General features: G+C 42.8%; 2 protein-coding genes across 5 annotated transcripts; one reads left to right on the top strand and one right to left on the bottom strand.

Moving 5' to 3' along the window:
- Nucleotides 1–395: 395 nt before the first annotated feature.
- On the bottom strand, nt 396–6,772 carry LOC114788418 (interferon-induced protein 44-like). 2 transcript variants are annotated; one of them, XM_028976975.1, is made up of 9 exons: nt 6,719–6,772; nt 4,863–4,960; nt 3,305–3,798; nt 3,126–3,177; nt 2,729–2,924; nt 2,490–2,642; nt 2,236–2,398; nt 1,942–2,042; nt 396–1,704 (listed from the first exon to the last, which is right to left on the bottom strand). In XM_028976975.1, exons 3-9 carry the CDS (start codon nt 3,789–3,791, stop codon nt 1,510–1,512), a joined length of 1,347 nt encoding a protein of 448 aa, XP_028832808.1. In that variant the 5' UTR covers nt 3,792–3,798; nt 4,863–4,960; nt 6,719–6,772; the 3' UTR covers nt 396–1,509. The 2 variants fall into 2 exon arrangements, with proteins under 2 accessions (XP_028832808.1, XP_028832807.1); XM_028976974.1 differs by lacking the exon at nt 6,719–6,772 and having other exon boundaries at nt 4,863–6,040.
- A 9,253-nt stretch (nt 6,773–16,025) lies between these two features.
- Nucleotides 16,026–20,399, top strand: LOC114788720 (interferon-induced protein 44-like). 3 transcript variants are annotated; one of them, XM_028977561.1, is made up of 8 exons: nt 16,026–16,085; nt 17,183–17,682; nt 18,065–18,116; nt 18,405–18,600; nt 18,694–18,846; nt 19,082–19,253; nt 19,606–19,676; nt 19,892–20,399. In XM_028977561.1, the coding sequence occupies exons 2-8, from the start codon at nt 17,196–17,198 to the stop codon at nt 20,078–20,080; spliced, it is 1,320 nt and encodes a 439-aa protein (XP_028833394.1). In that variant the 5' UTR covers nt 16,026–16,085; nt 17,183–17,195; the 3' UTR covers nt 20,081–20,399. The 3 variants fall into 3 exon arrangements, with proteins under 3 accessions (XP_028833394.1, XP_028833392.1, XP_028833393.1); XM_028977559.1 differs by having other exon boundaries at nt 19,606–19,706; XM_028977560.1 differs by having other exon boundaries at nt 16,049–16,068; nt 19,606–19,706.
- The last annotated feature ends 309 nt before the right edge of the window (nt 20,400–20,708 follow it).

The raw sequence follows: 20,708 nt of genomic DNA, 5'->3' as shown, positions 1-20,708 counted from the left end.
TGGACGGTACGGATAATGAGTGCATACAGTTATTGTTCATTCTGGCATAAATGTTTGAATCCCGAGCCGGAATTGTGCTACTGAGGTGCCACTGAGCCAGGTACCGTCCCCACACACACTGCTCCCCAGGCGCCTGTCATGACTGCCCACTGCTCACCAAGTGTGATGGTTAAAAGCAGGGGACACATTTCACTGTGCGCACTGGTGCTGAGCTGTGGCGTTTCCCACGCAACAACTAATCACTTTAACTTCCTATATGCCTAGTGTGTGTGCACATGTTGTGCCGCCTGAAAGCAGAAGCTGCTGCGTTTCTCTGAAAATTTGCAGTTGCCGGTCTGCTTTGTCTCCTCTGTGGTGTTTCAGGGACAAGAAAGAAGTTGTGCAGAAGACAAACAGACTTTTTTGCCAACAAAACTTTATTCTTTAAGCAAATAATATAATGCATTGCTATATTACTTTAAGCAGATAACATATTTGCTGTGGCAAACGCAATGGCAATGTTGGCGCAGCGGTTAAGGCAGCGGCCCCGTAATCAGAAGGTTGCTGGTTTGGATCCCGATCTGCCAAGGTGCCACTGAGGCGCCTGTCATGGCTGCCCACTGCTCACTCAGGATGATGGGTTCAATACAGAGGACAAATTTCACTGTGTGCACCGTGTGCTGTGCTGCTGTGTATCACACATGACAATCACTTCACTTTATTATAATATTTCATTTTATATCCCTCAACACTGTGTTTCCTGCACCATCCACACCTTGTCACCAAAGTGCAGGCCTTTGTAAATATACACCTGTACCATCCAGTGCAATACACCCCCTACAGGCTATAAATGGCTCCTGCAGTGTGGAGAACTCCCTAAAGTCCTGTTGTGGTAGGTCCACCGTCACCTTGGATAACAGCCTCAGCTGAAAGAAGTAATTCAACTTTCAACTTTAAAATCTGTCAAAGATTAAAACCCTGGTTCCTGGCTGTTTGATGGCTAAAGACAGCTAGTGGACAAATGGCGCTGCTGTGTGTGTGTGTGTGTGTGTGTGTGTGTGTGTGTGTGTGTGTGTGTGTGTGTAGAAAGAAAATAATTTTTCCCAGAAATGAACATCTTGAGTTTACAATATTCATGTCCACGTCTATTATTTGATTCCACTAAAACTTTCTTAAAAAACATTTGCGCTTTGGGGCAAATTTTCTTGAGCAATTAAATGTGATTAATCAAGATGAATTACAAAACCTCTAATTAATTAGATCATTTTTTAGTCAATTTCCACCCTCGATAGGAAAGGTGTGTATGTATATATATTTATAAGTGTGTGTGTGTGTGTGTGTGTGAATGGACTGATCCATGACGGAACCTTTCCTATTGAGTCTTGAGTTATGTGAATATTAACAGCGGCATAAAAAATCTCACAATATAATTTTAAAAATAAGAAAAAAAAAAATTCATCTACAAGCGCGCACCCTATTTCCAAAGAGACTCGGCCAATCAACCGCTGTGACGGGAACTAGAAGATCATCTCAGACCCTCAGACTCCCCTCCTCTGCGTCTTGGTCAACGTCATCGAAGTAGCTGTCGACCGCACGGAGTATCTGGATCACGGCGCTGAGCAGCAGGATGTCGGTGTCGTGCTCGAGCTCCAGCTCGCGGCTGTAATTTTTAACCGGAATCACGGCCGACATGGAGACACCAAGGCGGGCGGCAACCTGCTTCATCTGAACGGACAGAAGACACAGGAAATGAGCATCTTCGAGGCAGGGACCTTCGTGACCCACCGTAAGGACACATTTACGCTCTCAAAATCCTGAAATGGGAAGAACTGGAAAAAAGTGACTCTCGCCGAACTTAAAAGGGTTAAAATGGCAGGTTCTCTTCTGAGTATGTTCCATCTAACTGTACATATGTAGCGAGTGTGTATGGGGTCCAAAAAGAAGAACCATGGTCCACCTCACCGTCCTCTCGATGTAGTGACTCTGATAGATCTTCTTCAGATCGTCCTCCACGATGGGACAGGCCTCATCCACCTTGGTCAGGAGCACAAGCTGAGCAACACCTGAACCTCAGCTTTGGAGATGCCAAGACAATGAACGCAACACTGACAGCCACTTTAGTCACTCTGCTGTGCATCATGGGAACCACCCTACAATATGATCTTGGACACCAAACATCATTGCTCACTGATTCATTAAGAGTTATTTGGTTGTCTGGACATAGATTGGTAACTTTTTTTTAACCACATGGCTCACCCAGCCGGCTGACTTTTCTACGCAAGGCAGCAAGTTTCTCCAGCGTTTTGTCTGGAAGGAATTTGACTTTGCAGCTGTCGACCACGTAGACAACACAGTGAATCCTGTCGTTCAGACGTGCAGATTTGCAGCCATCTTCTTCCATGGGCACCGCTGGATTAAACTAGAGAGGGGCGGCAGGCAGCAGCAACACTTCACCACACGCCAGCTATTCATGAGATACAGAACATATGGACAAATGCACAAATCCCCACCTGGTAGCGGTCCTGAACGTGACCCTTCAAGATCCTTGTGAGGTCAACTATGTCCACGCCAGCATTTGAATCGCTCTCCAAGCCCATGGTGTCACACAGGATGATTGGCAGCGGATTCCTGCTGCTGTCTGACAGGATGGAGTAGGTGCGGAACTAAGGGCCAAAAATAGATCAATTCACAGCAAAGGTCAAGCAGCGCAGTCCTGTAGCAAATTTCGGAAATGAACTTCATGCCGTACCTGAGTGGTCACACTGGTGCCAGCGGAACCTGTGTTGGCTTGACTGGTCACATGACCTCGGAAGACCGAACTCACAGAGTTGAAGAAACTGGACTTTCCAGAGCCAACGGGACCAACCAGCAAGACCCGGGCCTTGCTGACAGAGGTTATGACGGGCTTCCAGCTTTTAATTGCCTCCATGAGTTCATTTCTCTTCCTTTGAAAGATTTAAGCTTTTGTTATTATAGATATTAAATATTTCAGCACAGTTTTTGATGACTCTCAGGACAGAAGATCTAAATAACATATTCATCATGGACGTCCAGATGTCCAGAACATGGATGTTCTGCATTTAGAAACATTAATGGAAACTTTAACTCGTCCAGAATTATATTAGTCTAGAAGAATGAAGACATACCCAGGGCTCCAGTCGATGTTTCTCAGAGGTTTGGTCAGGTACTCTCCACAGCCTAGGCAGCCCCAATCAATAATGTTTGAACTCATTAATTATTGCCATTTTTCGGGTGATTTGTGCATTTCACTGCACAGTTATTTGAGTGTTGAAATGGCTAGTTTATTAATGGCATCACGGTTTACCTTCAACTCTGTACACCTCACATTCTGTCAGGACCAAGTCGTTTCCATGTATTTCTGCGGGGTCAAAGTTGAAGTAATTTCCTGGATTGCTGAACACATTGTTTGAATTGTTGTACAAAAAAATTAATGATCCAAAATTAGGGGAGTATGCGCCATCGTTGAAAGCAGGCTGGCCATTGGTCACGGGGACCTGACGGAGTATGAAGTCCTCACTCCTGCAGTCCAGGCTGAATAAAAATGCCTTTTCATCATAGACATCTTGTCCTGTCTGAGCAAAATCTTTACTGACATACCCTCCATAGACAAGAGCTGAGTTGTTGTAGGCCACAGTGATGGTTGGGCCTTGATTGTCACACTTCTGGTGGAAGGAGGAGCCGCTGTAGCCGTGGACACTGGCTTTGAACAGCAGGCTGAGCTTGGCTCGGTCGAACATGGAGCAGAGCATCCTCTCCTGCTCCTTAGACAGATTGGATTTAACGGCACTCATGATGTCTCTGGAACAGGAAAGACAGAAAAAAACTTGCATCAAGATGGTGTTGTAAGTTGAAAGTGAAGTGACCGTCATTGTGATACACAGCACACGGTGACACAACGAAATGTGTCCTCATTTAACCCTTGGTGAGCAGTGGGCAGCCATGACAGGCACCCAGAGAGCAGCGTGAGGGGACGGTACCTTCATCAAAGTAAAGTGAAGTGATTGTCACATGTGATACTCAGCAGCACAGCACACAGTGCACACACTGAAATTTGTCCTCTGCATTTAACCAATCACCCTGAGTGAGCAGCGGGCAGTGTGTGGCGACGGTGCTTTGCTCAGTGGCACCTCAGTGGCACCTTGGCAGATCGGGACTCGAACCGGCAACCTTCTGATTACAGGCCCGCTTCCTTAACCGCTAGGCCACCACTGCCTAGCGTTTAAGGTCAAGGGCACCTCAGCGGCACCTTAGCAGTTCAGAATTTGAACCATCAACCTTCCGATTACGGGTCCATGCTCTTACCCGCTAGGCCACCACTGCGTGTTGTAGGATATGCGGTGAATCAGTCCGTGTGCAAATGAATCACATTTACTCCCCATTGTACTGTATCCGTACAGGTCACAACTGTCATAATGTTTTTACAAGGGGAAAGAACAACTGTGAAATAATCACCAAATCACCATCATGACACATCTCTATAAAAAGCTTCTTTCACCAGTTCTACCAGTTGTAGGGGTGTGGTGTTCTACCAACTTTCTGTAGTCGTTAGTGAGGTGCACACAGAAAAACTGGACTGTCCCGCCCTACAATGCTTCTGTCAACATTCTTCTGTTTTATTAGAATATTTTCTTGGCAAAGTAAAAATTATATAAAATGTGATGAGCTTTCATAATTTGAAAGCTCTAATTGTCTTAAATATTTGAAATGATTTTAAATGTGTACATTTTTTCTTCTGCAAAACAATCTGCATGTACACAATATTTACTGCAATTCAAATTAATATACTACAAATTTACTAATGCAAGTTTAACTAACTTATTCAAACAAACACTAACACCCACGTTCGCCAGCTTGCTGCTTACCAGTTTAAACAGTTCTACGTGGAATTCCAGAGGAAAACACCCAGTATCTGACAGCTCACTCGGTTGGGATCTAGATGGCCACCTCACAGGTTGATGATCTCCGTCGGTTGTGGAAAAACACAGGAAGTGAATCTCAGAAAACTGGAAATCGACAAGCCAAGATGCTCTCCGATCTGAGGCGATGATTCGTTTGTAAAGTAAAAACGTGGCAAAGGGCTGTGCCCCACCTCTAGATGACACATACACACATATTTAAAGCAGCTGATGTTGACCAATCAGACAGGAAAATAACAAAAAAATATTATAGTATAATGAACAACATCCATCAAAATGATGAACATTATACTAGTGGAACCCAGAAGCCAGTGTTTGAATTTGGCAAATATGACTTTACAATTTAAATAAGTGAAAGAACACCGTAACGTCCCCTACTGGAGTCCTAATTAGCTCAGGGTTTCACTAAAGAATATTTATCCAATTCCTGAATTATGATGACCTGCAATGTCCTGCACTGCTTATGTTCTCAACTGGACTGGCACTTTGGACATCGCTGCATAGAAACAACACGCTGCCCCTCCCCTGAATACTAGGATCAGTGTTCGTGTCTGTGGTTCCGTGGTAAGTTCCATTCCCGTAGTGTGCATGTGACGTTACGTCTCACACTTCCGGGTTGTGGGTCCTGACTCTCGTGTTATGTCACCTCCGCCTCAACCTACATAAACCCCGTGGGATTCGGAGTCTGCAGAGCTGTTATCCACTACACTTCCTCAGATGTTCCCCAGTTCCTTTTTCCCTGCTTGCCTGTGCTGTTATTGTGCTGTTTTGTGTGTACATGCAGGATCGTGAGCATCCCCTGGAGGTTCGTAGGGCGGAACGTTCTCCAGCAAGAAAGGACTGATGGACCTAACCCAGGCGTAGGACTGGGGGCTGGTTATAAAGACCCTACCAAGCCGAGTAGTGTTGATTCAGCACTCAATGCGGTGGCTTGTTTCATTTTGGACTGTACAATAAACCCCGTTTTATTTTTCTCGCACCTCGGTGTCCATCGTTCCTTCACAGTCTTGGGTGTAACAGTTTTATTTAAACACAACTAATGGAAAAACTGTTAAAGTGAAGTGATTGTTGTACACTGCAGCACAGCATACAGAGCACACAATAAAATGTCTCCTCTGCTTTTAACCACCACCCTTGGCGAGCAGTGGCACCTTGGCAGATTGGGAATCGAACCGGCAACCTTCTGATTACTTCCTTAACCGCTAGGCCACCACTGCCCCTATTTACTATAATAAAGCAAATAATATTTTTTTAAAAGACCTGAAAAAATACACAACAAAAGACCAACATTGAACAGTAAACTATTTAACATTTTTTATTCTTTCAATACTCATTTATGCTTCCACTACAATATATGGCCAACACTACTATGAATTAACAGTTGTACCCTCATTTTCTACTGGGTCCAACAATTTGAGTGATAAAGTGAAAAATCTAAAACATGTACAGACACATATTGCAGCGTATTTGTGAAGAACAATTAAATAACAACAGCAAAGTTTTGACTGGAAGTGAATGAAGGATCCGATGCTTAAATTGTATTTTTAATGAAGCTCTGTTACCTCTAAAAAGAGGTTCTTGTGTGCACCCCGGCATCTGTGTGATCTTTGACCCTGAATGCCCTGCTTGTGGCAGGGCATTCAGGCCATCACAGACTATAAACCCAGCAACTCAGCCCCCACAACCACAAATATCCTCTTTCTGAATGAGCTTAACGACTTTTATGCTCGCTTTGAAAGAGACAACAAGCAACCTGCTGTCAAGATCCCCTCCTCTACCGACCACTCGCCCATCATACTCACCTCCTCAGATGTTTGCACTGCACTGAGACGGATCAACGCGCGCAGGGCTGCCGGACCAGACGGCATCCCGGGGCGTGTACTTAGAGCATGTGCAGAGCAGCTCGCTGGCGTATTCACGGACATTTTTAGCATGTCTCTCGCCCAAGCAGCTGTTCCAACATGCCTCAAATCCACCTCCATTGTACCAGTGCCGAAACATTCTAGCCCAACATGCCTGAATGACTACCGCCCTGTAGCACTCACACCCAAAATCATGAAGTGCTTCGAGCGGTTAGTCCTGGCACATCTGAGGGACTTCCTCCCACCAACTCTGGACCCACACCAGTTTGCGTACCGTAGCACTCTGTACTCACGCACCTGGACAAGCAAAACACATATGCACGGATGCTGTTTGTTGATTTCAGCTCAGCATTTAACACTGTCATCCCCTCTAAGCTAATCTCTAAACTTAGAGCCCTGGACATCAACACCTCACTTTGCAACTGGATTATGGACTTTCTGACCAGCAGACCACAGCATGTAAGGTCAGGCCACATCCGCTCCACTACTGTCACGCTCAACACTGGTGTACCACAGGGCTGTGTGCTGAGCCCCTTCCTCTACTCCCTCTTCACCCACGACTGCCAACCTATGTATGGATCAAACTTCGTTCTTAAGTTTGCAGATGACACCACGGTGATAGGTCTCATCGACAACAACGATGAGACTGCCTACAGGGAGGAGGTCCAGCATCTGGCCACTTGGTGCACAGAAAATAATCTTCTCCTAAACACCACCAAGACCAAGGAGCTCATTGTGGACTTCAGGAGGGAGAGAAGAGGCTCGCATGATCCCATCCACATCAATGGGATGACTGTGGAGCCTGTTACATCCTTCAAGTTCCTGGGCCCCACATCTCAGAGGACCTGTCCTGGAGCATTAACACCTCCAGCCTGGTCAAGAAGGCTCACCAGCGCCTCTTCTTCTTGAGAACATTAAAAAAGAACAAGCTACCCACTACCATCCTGTTGAACCTTTACTGCTCTTCAATAGAGAGCATCCTTACCAGCTGTTTCACAGTGTGGTATGGAAGCTGCACTGTTGCTGAGCGTAAGGCGATGCAGCGGGTGGTGAAAACTGCCCAGCGCATCACAGGGACTCCACTTCCATCCATTGAGGAAATCCAGAGGAAGCACTGTCTGCGTCGCGCTCGCAGTATTCTTAAGGACTCCTCCCACCCGGCCCACGGACTGTTCTCTCTCCTGCCTTCAGGCAGACGGTTCAGGCTACCACGGACAAGAACCAGCAGACTTAGGAACAGCTTTTTTCCCAGAGCTGTTTCCTTGCTGAACTCCTCTGCCCCCCCCCCCATACACTCCTGATAATCACTGCACTGTACTACTCCTGCACATATCACTTTGTCCAGCTGGGCAGTGGTGGCCTTGCGGTTAAGGAAGCGGCCCCGTAATCAGAAGGTTGCTGGTTCGAATCCCGATCTGCCAAGGTGCCACCGAGGTGCCACTGAGCAAAGCACCGTCCCCACACACTGCTCCCCGGGCGCCTGTCACGGCTGCCCACTGCTCACTCAGGGTGATGGGTTAAATGCAGAGGACAAATTTCACTGTGTGCACCGTGTGCTGTACTGCCGTGTATCACATGTGACAATCACTACACTTTACTTTACTTTACTTTGTCCTGCACATATCACTTTATGTATATATATATAACTTATTTGAACTGTATCCTGCACTTGCTGCTTATTGCACTTCTGGTTAGACCTAAACTACATTTCGTTGCCCTGTACTTGTACATGTGTAATGACAATAAAGTTGAATCTAATCATCTAATCTAATCAAAACAAGATAAAACGACCTCCACCAGGCGGCGCCATATCTCAGTTCCTCATATCCACAAGTTCCCAATTAATAATTATAAAAAAAAATGTTTTTTTATTTCATCTTCATTTAGGTGTGTAATAGGGCTTTACTGAAAATAAAACATTTATATAAAAAATATTTATTTAAAAATGTGATGTTATGTGATTTTGTAATGGTTATTTTAAATTCTCCTTTATATAATTTAAATTCCCATGACTTCGCTGAAATTATTTATCACACAGCCCTAATGTGAATCAATTCAGTTTAACAATTTATACTCAGTATATCATATAAAGTGCTTAACCCAGCCTCTGGGGACGCATGTGACAATGTGTTTCTTGGTGACAGTCACAGTTATAATAGTTTTGGGTTTTTCATTAGTTTTAGTTTTTATTTCTTTTGATTTTTTGTTTTTAAATTCAGTTAGTTTTGATTAGTTTTTAGAGGCAGATTTACTAGTATTAGTTTTGATATTTTGAAATTGCTTCGTTTTAGTTTAGTTTTTATCAGTTACAGTGTTAGTTTTATTTTTGTAAATTAGGATATTTGTCAGGTGCATGAATCAAAATCACCAGAATAGCCTTATCCATCTTAGCTCCAATGAGGTTATTGACTCTTGCTGCTCCGAGTGTTTTGAATTTTGGTTCGAGTGAAGTGGTGAACTTTTTGAAGGTAATCGAGTCACACAGTCGTGCAGACATTCCTGTCTTAATAAACATATTTACCAATGCTTCTTCTCGTTTGTGGTGTTCCGGCTTGTCCAGGTACTCTTGGTTCGCCTTTTTGTGTGAGCTTTTCAAATGGACTTTCAGATTCGTGGGGTTTTTCCCCTTGAGAAGTATTCCACATATTGTATCACATGCTTCTACAACAAGGCGCTTACTTTTATTTTTGCCACTGTCATAATCAAAGAAATCTCAAATAGGACTTTCTTCCGCTTTCTTCCGACTTTCGCTGCAGCCATCACGCTAGCCGGCGGGGTCACGGACAGACTATGGACACGTGACGTCACAGACCACGTGTTGCCATACTGGACAAACACCTGTCTTAAAATTGGCAGCGTGAAGTAAGTAGATTTTAATTCAACCCAAAAGGCTTATTACAAAGACGAAAACAAAGGACGTTTTTGCTATAATATCGTTTAAGTTCGTTTTGTATACACACAAAACAGTTTCAGTTCATTTTTGTTTTTAACCCTCGCTGTTATTTTTATTTCAGTTAACGAAAATGCGTTTTCAATTCTAGTTTTAGTTTTTTCGTTCGTTTTCGTTAACTATAATAACCTTGGTGCCAGTCCCTCTAGGTTTCTGGTGGTAGTAGCCTAGTGGGTAACACACTCGCCTATGAACCAGAAGACCCAGGTTCAAACTCACTTACTACCAAGACACTTAACCCTGGGTGTCTCCGGGGGGGACTGTCCCTGTAACTACTGAATAAGAGCGTCTGATAAATGCTGTAAACGTTAAATGGGGACGCACATCATTATAGACCTGAGTGTGTATGGAATATGAATTTGTGTAAATAAAGATCTGCATGCATCATGCATCAACAGAAATCTGTTTATTGAAACAAGGAGATGGACACATTCTGTTGATAAAATATAACAACAAAATTATTTTAAACAGAAAAATGACATTGCACCTTTAAATAGATTGGTTTGTGGTTTATATTATATATATAATGCATTTTATTTTAGAACATTCTATTTTGGTAATATTTATATTATTATTATTATTATTATTATTATTATTATATATTCTTAATTCCATTCGAATTCTACATTTGCACAGCAAAAAAAGCCTCATCCACAGTGTGGTGTACATACTTTGGGGTAAACTCGGGTTTCAGTGGTAAACTTGACAGCAACACAATCAACAGTCCATCCTGATCAGATTTATACAATTAAAAAATGGTCATTAATGATGTGAATGGCTAATACGACATAATAACTGTCAGTCTAAGAATGGACTTTTTCCCACCTCTGTGCCATAGTTCCCTTCCAATTGTATATTCTTAGCGGAATTCCTAAAGTAAGCTTTTTTGTAGCTTTCCAAAAAACAGAAGTTAACCATGTCAACATGTCAAAATGATGCATCCAAGCGGCAAAAAAACTGTTGAGTTGTAATGTAATGCTTTCACAATGCTGGCTAGTGTTATACATTTACGGGCCATTTAAGATTCTACCACCAATATCATATTACAGTGATTCTTAATCCAGTCCTGGGAGGACCACCCGCCACAACTTTGTTGAATACCTGTGTGAAGTTTGCCAATGAACACCTGAATGATTCAGAGAGTGACTGGGAGAAGGTGCTGTGGTCAGATGAGACCAAAATTGTGATCGTTGGCATTAACTCAACTCGGCATGTTTGGAGGAAGAAAAATGCTGTCTATGACCCCCAAAAACCCCGTCCCCACTGTCAAGCATGGAGGTGGAAACATTAAGGTCATGGATTGGCCTAGTCAAATTCAATAGAAAACCTATGGAGGGAGCTGAAGCTCAAAGTTGCACAGAGACAGCCTCGAAACCTTAGTGATTTAGAGATGATCTGCAAACAGGAGTGGACCAAAATTCCGCCTAAAATGTGTGCAAACTTAGTCATCAAGTACAAGAAACGTTTGACCTCTGTGCTTGCAAACAAGGGTTTTGCCCTTGTATTAAGAATTTTTTGTTAGAGGGTTCAAATACTTATTTCACTCAATGAAATGCAAATCAGTCTCTATCTTTTATTTAAAGTTATTTTTTCAAATTTCTTTTTGATATGCTATTAAAATAAACCTACCATTAAAATGATACTGTTCTGAGACTTTTCATTTCTTTGTCAGTGGACAAACTTACAAAATCAGCGAGGGGTCAAATAATTATTACCTCCACTGTAACAGCTATGGTGTTCTTTCACTTTTTTTTTTTCACAATTGTCATATTTGCCAAATTCAAACACTAGCTTCTGGGTTCCACTAATAACTAGTATAATGTTCATCATTATGATGGATACTCCTCCTTGAACCATCACTGTATTGTCATGGAGGACTTTGAGAGCCCTAATGATCCTAGGAGCTATGTTATCTGGGGCACTTGGTGCACCTGGTAGGGTCTACCATGACAAATTGATCTTAGGTAAAGGGAGAGACAAAGACAAGGAAACTGGCTATTGGGACATGGAACGTCACCTCTCTGGCTAGGAAGGAGCTGGAGCTTGTGGAAGAGATTGAGTGGTACCGGCTAGATATAGTCTGACTCACCACAACACACAGCATTGGCTCTGGAACTCTCAGTCGGTTTGTTGGGGTTTACTCCGGGGGACGAGAGGGTAGCTTCGCTGTGCCTTCAAGTCTGGGAAAGGGTCCTGACTGTTGTTTGTGCTTATGTGCCAAAAAACAGCTCAGAGTATCCACCCTTTTTGGAGTCCCTGGGATGAGTGGTAGATAGTGCTCCAACTGGGAACTCCATTATCCTGCTGGGGGACTTCAATTCTCACGTGGGCAATGACAGCATGACCTGAAGGGGTGTGATAGGAAGGAATGGCCTGCCAGATCTGAACTCAAGTGTTTCATTATTGGACTTCGGCGCAAGCCGCAGTTTGACCATAATAAACACCATGTTCGAACATAAGGATGCCCATCAGTACACTTGGTACCAGGGCAGCCTAGGTCACAGGTCGATTGACTTTGTAGTCATATCATCTGACCTGCGACCATATGTTTTGGACACTCGGGTGAAGAGAGGAGCGGAGCTGTCAACTGATCACCACCTGGTGGTGAGTTGGATCAGATGGCAGGGGAAGATGCCACTTAGACCTGGCAGACCCAAACATATAATGAGGGTCTGCTGGGAACGCCTGGCAGAAGAACCTGTCAAGATGGCCTTCAATTCCCACCTCCGGCAGAGAATGACTGTGTCCCGAGGGCAGTGGGGGACATTGAGTCCGAATGGAACTTGTTCCACTCTGCAATTGTTGTGGCGGCTGTTGCTAGCTGTGGTCGCAAGGTGGCCGGTGCCAGTCGTGGGGGCCATTCAACCCCTGTACCTGCTGGTGGACACCAGATGCGCCACTAGCGCATCACATTACTGGGCCCGAACAACAGATCTATACAAAATGTTCTTGAACCTGGGTCTCCTGGTTCATAGGAGAGTAAAAAACCCACTAGGCTACGACCACCCAATACTAAACAACATTGTCCTAAAACTGAGGTGACTTATGTTGCTGCAGCTGTACAAAAGGATTAATATCAAGCTACTGGCTTTAATACACGGGGCAGATGGGCCGATGGTGTGACAATTCAACTGTCACCTGACTCAAGTCATCACCCTCATTGGTCTGCCCAGATCCACCTCCAGCAATACCTGGTGGTGCAGAGGATCATTGGGACACCAATCCCTGCAATAAAGGACATTTACACCACACGCATCATGGAGGACATTAACCACCCTGCACCCTGTCTTTTTTCACTTCTCACGCACAGCACGTTGTAGAGCTTTTACCCCAGTGTTGTAAGACTATTCAACACACAGTAACAGGACAGGCTACTCCTTCTTTTTTCTAGGCAATAAAAATTCTTTCACCTGATCATGTGCAATGCTGTAGCACTGACACTTTATGTTATGTAACTTACTATGATACACAAACAGTACTTACTTATGTACAGTGGAGGAAATAATTATTTGTCCCCTCGCTGATTTTGTAAGTTTGTCCAATGACGAAGAAATGAAAAGTCTCAGAACAGTATCATTTTAAAGGTAGGTTTATTTTAATAGCACATCAAAAGGAAAATTGAAAAAATAACTTTAAATAATAGATAGAAACTGATTTGCATTTCATTGAGTGAAATAAGTATTTGAACCCTCTAACAAAAAAAGACTTAATACTTAGTGGCAAAACCCTTGTTTGCAAGCACAGAGGTGAAACGTTTCTTGTACTTGATGACCAAGTTTGCACACATTTTAGGAGGAATTTTGGTCCACTCCTCTTTGCAGATCATCTCTAAATCACTAAGGTTTTGAGGCTGTCTCTGTGCAACTTTGAGCTTCAGCTCCCTCCATAGGTTTTCTATTGGATTAAGGTCAGGAGACTGACTAGGCCAATCCATGACCTTAATGTGCTTTTCTTGAGCCACTCCTTTGTTGCCTTTGCTGTATGTTTTGGGTCATTGTCGTGCTGGAACACCCATCCACGACCCATTTTCAATTTCCTGGCAAAGGGAAGGAGGTTGTCGCTCAGGATTTTACGATACATGGCTCCGTCCATTTTCCCGTTGATGCGGTGAAGTTGTCCTGTGCCCTTAGCAGAAAAACACGCCCAAAGCAAAATGGTTCCACCTCCATGCTTGACAGTGGGGACAGTGTTTTGGGGGTCATAGGCAGCATTTTTCTTCCTCCAAACATGCAGAGTTGAGTTAATGCCAAACTTACAAAATCAGCGAGGGGTCAAATAATTATTTCCTCCACTGTATATATAGAGTAGGTTAATAAAGTTTGTGGATCATAGTAAGTCTGTTGAGATGGTACTCAAGTAAGAGTGGCGAGGCTATCAGAGAACTGTGAAAGCTGCTAAAACCAAACATTTTTCTGATGTTATTAACTGTCGGAGTTATACCTTGTTCTAACACTTATTAAATAACTGGAGAAGGAAGACACAAAGCAGGTCGAGTTCCTTTACTTGCAAGGAGAGCAATCAGAAATGCACACACAGGTTGCTTCCAACAGCTCTGTGGTTTCTGACGTGCCTCCTCCTTTTATTCAATACAGGGCGGTATATTGCTGAGCTCATGGCATGGTATGGTTGATGGTTTCCTGCTTGCACCATCTGCAGGCCTCCCCTCATCCGTTCGTTGTCTCCCTAGGTCGAGTCAAGTCCTGGTCACTCTGCCCTGGTAATTCAAGTCCTGCAAAACATCCTTTATCCCATGGCCCCTTTTAATAGCAGCAAGGTGATTTAATATCGGGGGCGTTTGGTCTGTGGGGGAGAGACTGGCAGGGAATGGGGACGTGGAGAAAGTAGAGGGCGCGCCGCAGTGTGGTGGGAAGGGAAGTCGGGATCCGTGGGGGTTACCGGGGTAGAGGAGAATAGGAAGACGGCGGGTTTCAGGGTTGTCCAGGAGCGTGGGCGGGACGAGAGGACGGCTGGGGAGGCAGGAAGGCAGGGGAACAGGGATGCCGTCGTAGATTGACGGGTCAAGCAATTCTCGGAGTCGGGGGCAGGCGAAGGTCGTAATTCGTTGGTCGGTAGATCAAGGTCGCGGTTAATATAGCAAAACGTCTCGAATGAGTAGTCTCATACAAAGAGCGTGCAGCGTCTCCTCGGGGTCATCCGACTTTTATACTCGACGCTGCACGCTTCCGTTTCCTCTTCCGGGTCGTGGTCTTTCTGGTTGGTCTGGCGCTCTCTGGTGGGCTGGATGAGTGTTGGCCATGACAGGCAGTTTAACCAACAGGATTATACCTGTAAGTCTTAAGAATGCTGTGGTTACACCTCTGATTAAAAGACACTTGTCTTGACATCTTTCCTCTCAAATGTCTTGGAGAAAATAGTTTACTGCCAGCTGAAATTATTTTTGGATGAGCTCAATATTCTTGAAGAGTTTCAGTCTGGTATCAAAAGCTGTCACAGCACTGAATCGGCTCTTGTAAAGTGGTAGTAGCCAGGTGGGTAACACACTCGCCTATGAACCAGAAGACCCAGGTTCAAATCCCAGGTACTACCATTGTATCCCTGAGCAAGACACTTAACCCTAAGTGTCTCCAGGGGGGGGCTGTCCCTGTAACTACTGACTGTAAGTCACTCAGGAAAAAGGCATCTGATAAATGCTTTAAATGTAAATGTAAAAGTGTTAAACAACGTTGTTTTAGCCACAGATTCTGGCTACTGTGTTGTTTTAGTACTCTTGGACCTAAAAGCTGCCTTCGACACAGTGGACCATAATATCCTCCTGTCTTGTTTGCACAACTGGGTGGGCATTCAAGGTGGGGTTTTAGAGTGGTTTAAGTCTTACCTATCTGAAATACATTATTGTGTCCGTATCGGCACCACTGAGTCTTCTCCAGCGCCTCTCACATGTGGAGTGCCTCCAGGTTCGATTCTTGGACCTCTTCTCTTCTCTTTGTACTTACTTAGGTTAAATTCTTCGGAAATATACATATTGCATTCGATTTCTATGGCAAATACAGTCAAATCTATATGCCACTAAAACAAGAAAACACATATTCTGCTAAATTGTTACTGGAGTGTATTGCAGAAATTAAGGCATGAATGTGACTGATTTTTTGTACATTTTAATGAAAAAAAAAAACAGAGATCATATTGTTTGGATTAAGTGATAGAGTTAAAATTGACTTAAGTTCTTTAAGTCAACACTTGTCAGTGGGCAGCCTTTCAAGGCTATCATGGTTAAAAGCAGAGGACACATTTGGTTATATCACCATGTGGTTTACTGCAGACTTTTCTCAACGACAATCGCTTCACTTTCACTTTCACCGTTACTGCTCTCTGTGAGACGGTAAGCACCCATACAAGGTAGTGAACTTTATTACTTCTTGTTTGAATTTGAAGGTATATTAAATGATTAAATGCAGCTTGTGTACCTGCAGATTTGTTATAATATGAATTCAGCATCTGTGTAGTATATTAAACTACAATAGTTCCTCTCCTTTCTTCTTCTAACCATTTTTATTACGGAGTCCCTTAGGGGTTGTGTAGTATATTATGTGGTATTTTTGGGTTGAAAAGAAAGATTTAGGCGAAGTGGAAGAAAAATATAATCAAGCGATGTGGTAGGAAGAGACCTGAGACCTGCTGGATGTGAAGCATGAGGAAGGAGACCTTATACAGGACTCGGCATGTTCATAATGCATTCCTGTAATATTTAAAAGTTTGCGGTGAAATTTTGCATGTCAAAAAAATGCTTAATTAACATAATGACCAAATAATAACGCAGAAATATTCAGGAATCGTAACAACTTATAGCTACGACTTACTGTTCTTCCTCATGCTTCACATCTCACTCACTACTTTTTTCTCACTTTTTCCATTATTTTTCGACCTAAATATTTTATTCTCACCTCAAAATCCTGCAGCCTTTAGACCTGAATTATCGTGTCAGAGCTGTACTATGTCTGCTGTTCATGATGCAAATCTGCCGTCTCCACACTGCACTAAAGTTTCACTTCCCATGAATAGAAAGAATTCATCTGTCTCTCAAAAGATCTTCTGCAATAGCAGAAAAGTTACCGTTTTTAAATGTTTATGTAGAGACTCTATGGCAACTGTGGTCCTCCGTGGATCAGGTTCCCTATTCTCGATGGCCTGTCTGTGGTTTAAATACAACTTTCAAAAATGGCAAATGTTCCAACCTGCTACATAATCATTTTTATAAAAGAAATGAACCCAGAGCCATGCCCCTTCACTCTTTCTACTGATATGTAATGTCTGAAGACCCCACTCTGCTAAATATGGAGGTCTTATGAAACCTTTTTTTTCTTTATTATTTTACATTTTTTTGGTTTTTATTTATTTTCTGATTCATGTCGTTACTGGTCTATTGCTAACTGTGTGGACCAATGCACGTAACATTTTGTAACGTTCTATAAACATATAAAATCTTCTTCTCACAGTTCCAGAAGCACCATGAGTGACGTCAGATCCCGTCTTACTAAGAAACAGGAGGGGGTGCTCTGTTCCATGTTTTTTGGATCTGCCAGGCTCAGCCTGCTGTTCAAAGCCAGCGTCCAGTCCTACAACTACTCTGTCTTCCACCAGAAGTGTGACAGACAAGGTCCAACTCTCACTGTAGCCTACAACAATGCAGGATTCATCTTCGGAGGGTTTATCAGTAAAGATTTTGCTCAAACTGGGTCAAATTTGAAAGATGATAAAGCTTTCTTGTACGGCCTGGATAGCAGGGGTGACAACCTTCAACCACATCGTGTTCATGTGATCGATGGTCAGTGTTCCTTCTCTGATGTCAGCTCTGGTCCCAATTTTGGAGGCCTGGTCTTTCTCGATAATGGAACACAAGTATACAGCAATCCTGGAACGCTCTACAACTTTGATCCTGCACTGATCCATGGAAATGACCTGAACCTGATAGAGTTAGAGGTCTACAGAGTTGAAGGTACATCACATAAAATTAGATATTTTCTTATTAATGTACAGCAAAGGAAATAAAATATGCACATTTCAGCGTTCCAACTACAAATGCTGAACTAAAATTGTTCATTTTCCACATTCAGCATTTCAGTTACAGAGTAAACATTTCAGAGTTAAAGATGCTGAGATTTATGTTGATGGTGACGAGGATGGACAGGATTAAGAATAAGTGCACTAGAGGAACAGTTAGGGTCGGATACGTGGAGATGGAGACGGTTCTACTGTTTGACCCCTAATTGGAGCAGCCGAATGTAAAAAAAACAATGTTGGATATTTCAAAGCATGTAAATGAAAGTAAAAAAAACTACTTTGTTTGTTATTTAATGAGCTTGAAATTATTCCTTTAGATTCTGGTAACCACCTGGAGAAGCCTTGGAGAAACATTGACTGGAGCCCTGGGTATATTATTTATTTTTGTCTCTCTCCATCTTTATAATAATTCTTATCATAAATATGCAGTTATTATTTTCCCCATTATGACTAATGTAATTTTATTTGTGACATTTGTCATTTATGAATTTGATATACAATTTTGTGCACATGGGAATACACGTTATGTATTGTGTACACATTTACAATTGGTATCAACTTAAACGAATATTCAGAATCACTTCAATCCTTTTCTGGATATTAACCACGGAATAATTCCTCTAATAATGACAATAAAATACCAACTTTATTTGTAAGGAAAAGAAAGGAATTGATGGAATCAATTAAAAGTTGGAAGCCCATCATTACCTCCGTCAGCAAGGCCCAAGTTCTGCTGGTGGGTCCTGTTGGTGCTGGAAAGTCCAGCTTCTTCAACTCTTTAAGTTCGGTCTTCCGAGGTCATGTGACCAGCCAGGCAGTGACAGGATCTGCTGGTACCAGTGTGACCACCAAGGTACAAAACTATTTTCTTACTGGAATTCACTCTACTTGAGAAGGTTAGATGTCCACTATTGTGGCCTTTAATCTTTCTTTTTATGGCATTTAGTTCCGCACCTACCCTGTCATGTCAGATAAGAGTAGAAAGCCGTTACCTCTCATTCTGTGTGACACCATGGGTTTGGAAGGTGATGTGAATGCTGGCCTGGATATAGGGGACATCACAAGTATCTTGCAAGGCCACGTTCAAGATCGCTACCAGGTGAGTTCATACCATTAAAGTTCTGAGACCCGCAATTTCTCTCAAACACACAATTTCTGGATCCACTTAATATATGTTTAAGTCTTCACATTATGCAGTCTTTTATTTTATTGTGTGTGTTGCTACAGGCAATGCTGTCAGCGGCTGATTCTGATCTGAATTTTGCATCTTTGATCATGTCCTTAAAATGTATATCTTGCTACTTCATTTTTAAGACTCTCTTTTCTATTCACAGTTCAACCCACTGGTGCCCTTGCAAGAAGAAGCACCTGGTTTCCGCAAAGCAGCGTACGTGAAGGACAAGATTCACTGCTTGGTCTATGTGATTGACAGCAGCAAAGTGAAACTGTTGCCTGAAAAAATGCTGGAGAAGTTTGCTGCAATCCGCCGGAAAGCCAACCTGTTGGGTGAGTAGTGGGATCTTTACTTAAGTAGGTTCCTTGCAGGAAATCTGATTGGCCACCCCAACCAGAGCTGTTAGTCAGTTAGATTATAGATTATATTAGCGTTTCAAAATCTGACGCCTGTTGGGGCGAGTAAACAGTTTGTAATATTGAGTGTTTAATGGTTTGCATATGATGACTTTATATCATGCCTATAACAAGATAGAAAATACTATTTTTTTGATAATCTAAATGTTTAATGAACAATAACTGTATGCACTCATTATCCGTACCATCCATTTAAGATGGAGCAGACATTTTTAAATGAGGTGGTTTATAAAAAGTTTATGATGTTTATCTGTAATGATGACTTCAGGGATCCCTCAGCTTGTGCTCCTGACCAAGGTGGATGAGGCCTGTTCCTTAGTGGCGGAGAACCTACAGAAGGTCTACCAGAGTCTGTACATTGAGAAAATGGTGACGTATACCATATATTTTTATAGTTGGGACGTCCACTTTTACCATAATAATCTTGGACATATTTTGTCCCTTTATGTAGAGAACGTGCCCCCCTATGACAGGGTTTGTTCTTGCTACTTCCGTGTGTGTTCCAATACTAACAGACAAATAAAAACGGGGACATTTATTGTGTCTGTGTCCAGATGCGAGAGGCCGCCGCCCTCCTTGGTGTCTCTTTGTCGGCCGTGATTCCGGTTAAAAATTACAGCCGTGAGCTGGAGCTCCACAGCGACATCGACGTCCTGCTGCTCAGCGCCGTGATCCAAATAATCCGTGCAGCTGAAAGCTACTTCGATGACATTTACCAAGATGCTGAGGAAGAAACTGCATAGAGACGAGACAAAAGGCGGAGATCTCATAATCCAAAAGTGCAAATTGTAACAGATCTTCATTAAAAATACAAGTTAAGCATCGGATCCTTCATTCACTTCCAGTCAAAACTTTGCTGGTGTTCTTTAATTGTTCTTCACAAATACGCTGCAATATGTGGCTGTACGTGTTTTAGATTTTTCACTTTATCACTCAAATTGTTGGATCCAGAAGAAAATGCACGAGGGTACAACTGTTAATTCATAGTAGTGTTGGCCATATATTGTAGTGGAATCTTAACTGAGTACTGAAAGAATAAAAAATGTTAAATAATTTACTGTTCAATGTTGGTCTTTTGTTGTGTATTTTTTCAGGTCTTTTTAAAAATTATTATTTGGTTTATTATAGTAAATAGGGGCAGTGGTGGCCTAGTGGTTAAGGAAACGGCCCCATAATCAGAAGGTTGCCGGTTCAATTCCTGATCTGCCAAGGTGCCACTGCTCACCAAGGGTGGTGGTTAAAAGCAGAGGACACATTTTATTGTGTGCTCTGTATGCTGTGCTGCAGTGTATCACAACAACAATCACTTCACTTTAACAGTTTTTCCATTAGTTGTGTTTAAGTAAAACTGTCACACCCAAGACTGGGAAG

This window comes from Denticeps clupeoides, chromosome 4 (assembly GCF_900700375.1).
Source record: "Denticeps clupeoides chromosome 4, fDenClu1.1, whole genome shotgun sequence".
In the NCBI taxonomy this organism is placed as follows: Eukaryota; Metazoa; Chordata; class Actinopteri; order Clupeiformes; family Denticipitidae; genus Denticeps; species Denticeps clupeoides.
Note: the sequence above shows the minus strand (reverse complement) of the source record. Positions and strands in the feature narration are given on the sequence as shown.

Coding starts and splice junctions, on each gene's coding strand:
- LOC114788418 (XM_028976975.1), bottom strand. CDS start 3,791: ATGAGTGCCGTTAAATCCAATCTGTCTAAGGAGCAGGAGAGGATGCTC. Junction 2,399..2,489: donor ACGTTCAGGACCGCTACCAG/GTGGGGATTTGT, acceptor GCCCCTCTCTAG/TTTAATCCAGCGGTGCCCAT. Junction 1,705..1,941: donor GTCACTACATCGAGAGGACG/GTGAGGTGGACC, acceptor CTGTCCGTTCAG/ATGAAGCAGGTTGCCGCCCG.
- LOC114788720 (XM_028977559.1), top strand. CDS start 17,196: ATGAGTGACGTCAGATCCCGTCTTACTAAGAAACAGGAGGGGGTGCTC. Junction 18,117..18,404: donor AACATTGACTGGAGCCCTGG/GTATATTATTTA, acceptor TTTATTTGTAAG/GAAAAGAAAGGAATTGATGG. Junction 19,707..19,891: donor GTCTGTACATTGAGAAAATG/GTGACGTATACC, acceptor GTCTGTGTCCAG/ATGCGAGAGGCCGCCGCCCT.